This window comes from Bidens hawaiensis, unplaced genomic scaffold (assembly GCF_021521415.1).
Source record: "Bidens hawaiensis isolate Kalapana, Puna unplaced genomic scaffold, B.hawaiensis_p1.1 tig00001016_1, whole genome shotgun sequence".
NCBI classification, from domain to species: domain Eukaryota; kingdom Viridiplantae; phylum Streptophyta; class Magnoliopsida; order Asterales; family Asteraceae; genus Bidens; species Bidens hawaiensis.
In genome coordinates, this window is record NW_027491059.1 from 3,321,539 (window position 1) to 3,330,952 (window position 9,414).

Consider the following 9,414-nt stretch of genomic DNA (forward strand, 5'->3'; position numbering starts at 1 on the left):
TGCAAATATGAGTTCCACATCCGGTATCCAATACCCATGTGTTAGAAGAAATAAGATTTAGCTCAATATTAATCATAAAGACATTACCCGAGGTATGCGCCGCATTCCTCTTGTCTCTTAGCTCTTTTAGGTAGACCGGGCAATTGCGTTTCCAATGTCCGGTCTCCCCACAACCAAAACAAGGATCATCCTTATGACCCCTCGGTTCCATAACCTTTTGTTTCTTTGCCATAACCGGTGATTTGCCCTTACCCTTAAGATGCACAGGAGGACCCTTTCTTTTTGCTACCTTAGCCTTAGGATTGGGTTGAGATCGATTCTTGGATCTACCTTCATTGATCGCAAACACGGGTAAAACCCTTTTACCCATGCTCGCCTCGGCTGTTTTAAGCATTGAGTGAAGTTCTCCAATGTTTTTGTCCCACCCGTTCATGTTATAATTTAACACGAAAGTGTCGAACCTTTTCGACAAAGAGTTAAGGATCAAATCCGTTGCTAACTCTTTTGAGATGGGACAATTGAGCTTAGCGAGGCGATCAATGTAACTTTTCATCTTAAGTACATAAGCTGAAACTGGTTGATTATCATCCATTCTACATGCATGCAAGGCTCGAACCGTTTCGAACCTTTCAACTCTTGATTGCTTAAGGAACATTTCCTTAAGTTGAGTAATCATGTCGTACGCATTATGGTTTTCGAAATCCTTTTGGATTTCGGGAACCATAGTCGCCAACATGAGGCATGACACTTGAATGGAATCTTCCGTAAGTTTGACCCAATTCATATATTCGACCTCACTTCCCTCTTCCGGTTCTTCGGGGATAGGTGTTTCCAAAACATGATATAATTTTTCTTGTTTTAGAACAATCCTTAAATTTCGGAACCAATCCGAAAAGTTATTGTGGTTAAGACGGTCTTTAGCGAGAATAGATCGGAGAGATACGTTTTGGACGTTAGGGATTATGTTGTCGTCGACGTGTGCGGCCATCTGCAGAATTTTAATTAAGTTCATTTTAGTGTTTTACATATTTTAATTATTAATACCCTTTTATATATATACCAAATATAATTAATAATTAAAATCTAGAATCCAACGATAAACCCGACTCCGGTTAGGTGACCTTTTTCCCATTGTCGGTTTATCAAGGTAGTTATTCATAACAATTGCAAACCCTTTTGCAACTTCTAGAGTTTATGGGACCGGTTCGAAATCATATTTCGTGTCGGCATGTTTATCCCATCAACACCTATTAGACCCCATGCTTGGGTGACCCTCTTCACATGGTTCTAATTTAAGTTGTCCTACTTGTATCAACTTGTAATATTAACATACAAACGGTTAGGTGACCTTTTTCCCATTTATATGCTAATATTACCTCAACATATTAATTTACTCTACGCGGTTAGGTGACCTTTTTCCCACTAAGAGCTTACTAATATGTTAAGCGTTAATACAAAAGGATGGTGTTTAACTTGTTATCCTTAATTTCAAAAAGGGATTTTTAGTTTTAATAATTCTAGTTATAAAACTTTAAATCATGTTCTAACATGCATTTAGTAACATGATTATTTTGAAACCATTTTTCAAAATTCTAATTTATAATAAAACCATTTTATTATGGGCGTGAGACGGCTAGTTAATAAATCCATTTTATTAAACTATGTGTCACGTAATTACCGATAATTATTAGAACCCGTTTTATGCTTTGTTAATTAATTCTAAGTGACGAAGTTGATATCCTAATATCTAACAACCACACAATCAAACAATCAATTAACAAGCATACATAATTATACTAGACACGAGCCACTAATTTAGACCACACTTGTTAGCCGAAACAAGTGTGTGTCTTAGGTCCAATCCTAAGGGACACATGACACATGGATGTTGTAGCTCCCACTCGATCCCGCATCCAAATGCTTCGAGCATCTTCTTCAACCCCGTTGTGATCGATTGGGCTTGAACTTGGGCCTTAGCTTCCATAAGCTTCCATTTGGGCTCAATTGGTGGGCTTAGGTCCTTTTGGGCTTGAATCCCTTTAATGGGCTTGTGAGACCCATTATCACCATACCCGGCCCAATTAGGCCCAAACTTCCAATTTTGCAATCTTCTTTAATTTTACAAAATCAAATGTCCTAATACATTTTTTCTATAAAATAAAGATATTACAAATAACCTATTTATTACATACCCATATGAATAAATAATTACAAAATTACAAAATTGCCCCTAATTAATTATTACAAACCGAAACTTGAATAATTAACTACAATCACAACATCAACCACAAACAAACATCCACTTTGGTCTACGGCTCGGTCTAGTTTTAACAAACATAACCCGTTATGTTTTAGGAACCCGTTCCAAAAACCCCTTGACTTTATCGGGCCTAGCCCAACCCAATTTGGGCTTGACCCAATAACATGATTATGGGCTTCGGCCCACATGTGCAAAACACATGGGCTTCGGCCCAATTAAAAAAAACTCACGGGCTTCGGCCCATTTAACCAAAAATGGGCTTCGGCCCATAAAGCTTTTTCCCTTTTATTTCCGGTTAGCCCAATAACCATATCCAAGTGGGCTTCGGCCCAAAATCACCCGATTTGGGCTTTGGCCCATATAATCGGTTTTATATATATATATTTTTTTTTTTTGAAAAAAGCCAAAAATATAACAAGATTAAATACAAAAAAAAAAAATTATGCATGTTAATTTTTTTTGTATAAAATCTTTCAAGGGGAAAATATAAAACCGAAAACCCGAAGCTTAGTTTCCCGTATCCCGGCTCTTGATGCCATTTGTTGGGTTTCTATGGATATTTTAAACATAGTTAACCATTTAACTAGTCACACTAAAGGCGGAAGCGTGATATTTACAAACTAAACTTATGTACACATGTGTTTATATATGTATATATTACAAGTCTATATAATATATGTTCATGAACAACCTAGTTTATTCATGTTATAAGATTACCAATAATCTATATATTAGAAACCCGAGGGAAGGATCAAGTAATACGAGAAAACTAAACTATCAAAGCTTGTAAAACTTACATTCTTAAACCTTTAAGAGATGTAGTTGATGGTTGAAGAAGATGATGTTGTGAATGCTAGACTTTCAAAGGAAAACCCTCAAACGGAATATACCCCGAGCCTCCAACACACACCGAGCTATGTTAGGAAGCTTGAACACGAAAAACCGAGACCCGAACCTTCCTTTTCTTCCTTGGCCGTAAACAAGAAGAAAGAAGGAGAAAGAGTTGTGTTTTTTTTTTTGATTTTACTTCTCTTACTTGAAAGTCTCTTTTATACAAGATATATAATCATATCATATCTTGGTTAGGTTTTTGGTTAAGTAAGGAACACTCAACCTTCACCAAATGCTTGACAAAACTTGACCATAATCTTGGGGTGTGGGGCCCACCCAAAACCGGCCCCAATATTATTATTATTATTTTATTTATTTTTTTTTTTTTTTATTTTATTTATTTTATACATTATAAAATATATAAACACCCCATCTTTTATAAACCATTTTATAAAAGAACATATAGTTAAATAATCATTCCAATAATAATTATTTGAATAAATAAATTAACCAATTAATTTATTTAACACTTTCAAGTAAGTATTCAGAAACCCGATTTTCTGAATGTGTCGTGTTCTGTATTTGTCATATAGATCTTATCTTAACAAATACATAATTGGTGTGTGTCTAACTCGTTATTGGGTATGACCCGACTTGGATCAAACACGGCTAGCCACATTAACTTAATTATGTGTCTCGGGCATACGGTATTCCAACACATGTTACAAACTACAACAGTTAAATTTGCTTCAGTTATCAAAAGCTTAAGCTGGAAAGAAGCATTCTTGAACAGGTTTATAGTTTTGGGTCAAACCAGAACTATGTTACCAAATAAAATATATAATAACTTACATACGAAAAGTGATAAACAGAGTATTAACCCTACTATTAAACATAAAGGTCACTTCTTTAAAACTAGTAAGCATAGAACATATATAGTATTACCCAAAATAACATTAACTTAATAACCTACTAATAAATTGACTAGAAACTTGCTTTTTGGGAAACTTCAATGTTCGAAGGAGGCGCACAGGTGCATGTTGATGTAGCTGCTAAACGTCTTTCTTGTTCCTGATTAACACAAAAGAAATGTGTTATGTATGCATATTTAATGAGAATCGAAAGCCACTAGTATGGGTAAAAATTAATCATGCACTGTTAATCTGTTATAGGTCAAACTCTGCACAAATTTGGATTTAAATGCCACAGCAGTAGGTTAAAATACTGCACAGATTTTAGTTGACTTTCGGGGGTTAAAATATTGTTGCAATCAAGTTGTGATGGTGTTCTACACATTATAACTTCTTATAATCATGCTAACTAATCCAAATATGAACGTTTTTCAAACTGTTTGTTGAACTTTGAGTGTTTAAGTTGTGTACGGGTGAGAACATGAAACACGTTTTCATATATATTTATGATAACTTGGTGGGAAAGCATACATATAGTTTTAACTTATGAAGCTATTACAGACGGTAAAAGCACGCATGGTTATGATCAATGAGAGCTAATCAAAGATATCAATCATTTGGCTTGAATGGTAAGAAATACTTACAGCCTCTTCTCTTCTTTGGCGTTTGACAGAAACCTCGCTCTCGGTCTCGGTCTCGGTCTCGATCACAACCTTATTCTGCACCTCGCCATATGAATCGCCACTGTCAGTGTCACTGTCACTATAATATTGGGACCCGGAATTGATTTTGAGGTACTCTGTAAGGAACTGATGAAAAGGCATGTCTGCAAAGCAGTTCAAACCCTTCCAATGTGACTTTAGATTTTTATTTGCAAGATGCTCTTCTACATCACGGAGATTTTCTTGAAACGCACTGAATCTCTTCTCCTCCTCGTTCGGGCTTTTGTAAGCTTTGTTGTACTTTTTCTTCCATTCCTCAAAACGTTTCCGGTCAGCTTCGTCGGTTGCAGCCATCACCCCTTCCTGTGTTTAAAAACATAAATTAGAAAAAAATGTAATTTATTTGTAACACAAACTCAAAACCTCCGCTACGTAAATTAAACTTAAGGTATATTTAACCTGAGTACCTGACCAAACTCTAATCGTTTTCGACAACAAAAAAAAATTAAATAAATAACTTTCAGCTTAGATTAATTCGATTAGGCTTGATTATTGTGTATGTTAATTATCAGGTCAATTAAGATTACACCTTAGCAAAACCCTAATAATAATAATAATAATAATAATAATAATAATAATAATAATAATAATAATCTTCTTAAGTATCATTATCGGCTCAGATTAATGTGATCAGGTTTGGTTTTGTGTATATTATCAGGTCAATTAACATAATAATAATAATAATAATAATAATAATAATAATATATCATCATAACTGAAACCTAATTTCGAAAATTAAGATTACGAAGACGAAAAGAAATACAAATAATTGGCACCTGCTGCTGTCCGTGTGCTGAGATTTGAATGCAATCCATCAAAAATCAACGGAGAAAGTGAACGAAGGGGAACAATGTTATGTAATGCAATGTTGGTTAATGTGGAGGCAGGTTAGGTTAGAATAATAATATAATATTTGTATGGGCTTTTGGGTACGAGCTAAGGTGTTAAAACTCGCACCCGTGACTCGCTCGTTAAAAACTCGAATAAAACATCTACAAAAAGTTGATTTGAAACATACTGAGCTGATTTGGATTATTTTTGTAACCGAGCCAAAACCGACTAAGGCTCGTTGATTTGGTTAAAAAGAAAAAAAATTAGACCTAATTTTTGCGTGTTAACACGCAAAAATTAGACCTAAACGCAAATAGAAAATAATTACTTAGTCAACTTAGGATCAGCGCGTTGCAATGGAGCCGTTAAACGGGAAAAAAATAGACGTAAAACCTTTGAACCACACACACACACGTTACAACGTGTTAACTTGTAAAATTTTTACCGAAACGTTAAACAATAAAATTGCAAAAGATAAAAAGTATAGAAGATTAAAGTTGAAAGTAAAAAAATGTTGTAGTTAAAAATGAAATTTAACCCTACTATATCTGATCGGACCCCTATTGGCAACAATCGTTGCATGAGAATATGATAATCATGAGACTTTAACCGTACTATATTTGATCCAACCACCTTACTTCTAAAGTTTGAGCCAAAACCATCATGTAGTCTCACTCCTTTAATGAACTTACAAAAACGCTCTCGATCCTTGGTTTTGAAAGAGTATGGGGCATGCGGTTTGCTGACCTTTTTGTTTTTCTTTGGGGTTAGCCATAGATTTTTTCGAATGCCCATATCTTTCAAGTCAACTCTTGCGTTATTCGTGTCTTTTGACTTGTCGTTCATTAGCAAAGTACCTAATAAGCTCTCACACACATTTTTCTCCACGTGCATAACATCAAGATTGTGTTTTAGTTCAAGAGTGGACCAATAATCCAACTCGAAAAAGATACTCCGCTTGGTCCAATTCAACTCTGACTCGGCACGCTTTCGTTTTGCACCTCCATAATCAGGATGTTTCCCCGGAATACGAACGGGGAGACTATTTAGTTGTTCTAAAATTTGTTCCTTATTTAATCGTCTAGGAGCCTTTCTTTTCTCTTTATTGCCATTAAACAACAAACTAAACCTCCATTTATGATTGCTAGGCAAGAATCGTCTGTGACCAATAAAGACTGTCTTATTGCTTGCACGAATCGAGGGTGTGTCTTGCTTATAGGTAGAGCATGCTTTATAACCTTGACCACTCCATCCAGATAAACTGCTACGAGCAGGAAAACCATTGATAGTCCATAGTAGTGCGGCACGCATATTGAATATAGTGTCGGTTGATGCATCTCTCATTCGAATTCCCTCTTCCACAACATTTTCAATTCATCAACCAAAGGCCTTAGAAAAACATCAATGTCCTTTCCAGGTGATTGGGTCCAGGAATTAGTAAAGTCAACATAAAAGAAGACTCTTTCATACATAACCACGGTGGGGTATTGTATGTTGTCAACACGACTGACCACATACTGTAAGACAGACTCATGATACCGAATGGATTAAAGCCATCGGCAGCCAAACCCAACCGAACGTTCCTTGGTTCTTTGGCAAAATCAGGATACCTCTTATCAAATTCTTGCCATGCCTTCCCATCTACCGGATGACGCATCATACCATTCGTTGAGCTTCCAGTATTATGCCATATCATATCTTTTGCTGTGAATCTGGATCCATACCTTCGTCTAAGCCGGGAAGTTAAAGGAAAGTAGCGCATCACTTTATGTGCTATTTTCTTTCCCTTTGTGTTTGGGTCAACCCATCTGCTTGCGTTACAGACAGGACAGTTTTCCTTTGACTCGTTATCCTTCCAAAATAGAACACAATCATTAACGCAAGCATCGATAGATTGATATCCTAACCCGATCTTTCTCAACTTCTTCTTAGCTTCATAGTATGATGCTGGAACGTGATTCTCTTTCGGGAATGCAAATTTTAGAAACTCTAAAACTTGGCTAAACGAAGAATCCGTCCATTTGTTGATAACTTTGAAATGTGTCATTTTTGCTAGGAAATTTAAAGAAGACAGCCAAGTACAACCAGGGTATAACTCCGTATTGACCTCGGCAAACAATGCATCAAATTCCGGGTCTAAATCATTAGCATCTTCATCTATATTTACTTCATTTGTATTTTGCTCCGCCATAACATCGTCAAGTGCATCAAACATCTCTTGCGTCGGTACTACAATGCGCTTTCTTGAACCCGACAATGCGTCTACAACCGGAGAATTAGGAAGTTCTTCGCCATGATAAATCCATGTCTCATATGATTGTTGAAACCCTTTGTCATGTATGTGGGCCTTAATCACAGTCAAACTATGCCGATGTGAATTGACACACTTTTTACACGGGCAATAAGTTTTGTCTTCACTGTCAAGATGGTTCTTGGCAGTCTCTATAAAGTTTTCAAGACCATTTAGGAAAACTGGATCGTTTCGATTTCGTACTCTAATCCAACTCTTATCAGTTGTCATTACTGTTTGTGTAAATTGGAAACATTAATAGATATATTTACAAGCACAAATTTAAAATAAGCAAGTCAAACAAATTCTCCTCAAATACACACAAACATAAAACTATATACAGAGTATAATTAAATTAAAATAATATACCTTCAAAATCAGCTATGGAGATCACAGGTCTTCTGGACAAATAAGTATTCTACAACTTTCCTTATGAATCACCTAAAAATACATACAGACTATAATTAAATTTGATAAAACAAACCTAATTTCAACCAAAAGTGTTTAATTGGGAAAATGGTTCAACCAAACAAGAAGGTTGAAGACTTGAAGGTATTTGACAGAAGAAGAAGGCAGATGGTGGCGGCTCATTGTAGTAGACAATGGTGGTATTTGACTTCAAAAAGAACGGTGGTGGTAGAGGGCGGTGGAGGCAGGCGGTGGTGGTAGAGGGCGGTGTTAGTTTTGTGAGGGAGGGAGCTGCAAGAGTAGGTCTTGTATACCCTTTTCCAATTTTTCTTTTTAAACTAAAATAAAAATAAAACATATTGATACGATTTGTCGTGGTAATAGGCTTGCAAGTTTTTAGGATAAGAGTCCTTAAATAAAAGAAAATCAAAATTAAAAACGAAAATACCTATAACAACAATAAAATCGTCGCCATAAGTTTTTTCTTTGGCGGTATCTTTTTCCTTTTCCCGCTCAACACTATAGCCACTAAAGGTCGTTGCTACAGGTAACCTCCCCAAACAATTTTGTTACATCCTACTGCAACGACAAATCGTTGCTATAGGTCTCCTATAGCAGCGACAATTGTCGTTGCTATATGTTTCGTCATATCAGATGAAATTTCTTGTAGTGTAATTGTAAAAAAACAAAGTTCCATTAGATTATAAAAATGTTTGAACTTACCGCTGTCTGCTTGATCTTTGACGACGTCAGCGATAGCCCCATATTCACACCAGTCAAACTTAGAATCAGCTTCCGGCACCGCAGCATCACCAACATTACCGCTCTTTTCCATTCTGGATATATAAATATTGAAGAATTAGGAAAGGACCACATAATCAATTCTATCACTGCATGAAATGCAATGAACATATATGGAACTTAACATTTACCTTAGAAAAGGAAATACACACAATTCAAAAAAGCAGAACTTGTACAAAAATAATCTGAAATAATACTGCTGATAATATTAAAGCACATTAAACTTTCACTTCAAAGGAAACACTTGCTATGAACAATTGAGTATGATCACCATATTCATTTCAAACTTGAGTCTAAATTTAGGTCAAATATATACGAGTTCGAGAACCTAAAAGTGCATATAACGTCCCATTACTTTTA

At 35.7% G+C, this 9,414-nt stretch overlaps 1 protein-coding gene across 1 annotated transcript; it reads right to left on the reverse strand.

Annotated features, from left to right (window-relative positions):
- Positions 1 to 4,716: 4,716 nt before the first annotated feature.
- LOC143551209 (uncharacterized) lies at positions 4,717 to 9,088 on the reverse strand. Its single transcript, XM_077041687.1, has 5 exons — positions 8,977 to 9,088; positions 7,074 to 8,078; positions 6,303 to 6,910; positions 4,847 to 5,027; positions 4,717 to 4,727 (listed from the first exon to the last, which is right to left on the reverse strand). The coding sequence occupies exons 1-5, from the start codon at positions 9,086 to 9,088 to the stop codon at positions 4,717 to 4,719; spliced, it is 1,917 nt and encodes a 638-aa protein (XP_076897802.1).
- Between the last annotated feature and the right edge of the window lie 326 nt (positions 9,089 to 9,414).

Excerpts from the sequence above, each read along its gene's own strand:
- LOC143551209 (XM_077041687.1), bottom strand. The coding sequence starts at position 9,088 with ATGGAAAAGAGCGGTAATGTTGGTGATGCTGCGGTGCCGGAAGCTGAT. Across the intron at positions 6,911-7,073 it reads TATCATGAGTCTGTCTTACA|AGGGAATTCGAATGAGAGAT; the intron begins GTATGTGGTCAG and ends ATGTTGTGGAAG. Across the intron at positions 5,028-6,302 it reads CCCCAAAGAAAAACAAAAAG|GAAGGGGTGATGGCTGCAAC; the intron begins GTCAGCAAACCG and ends TTTTAAACACAG.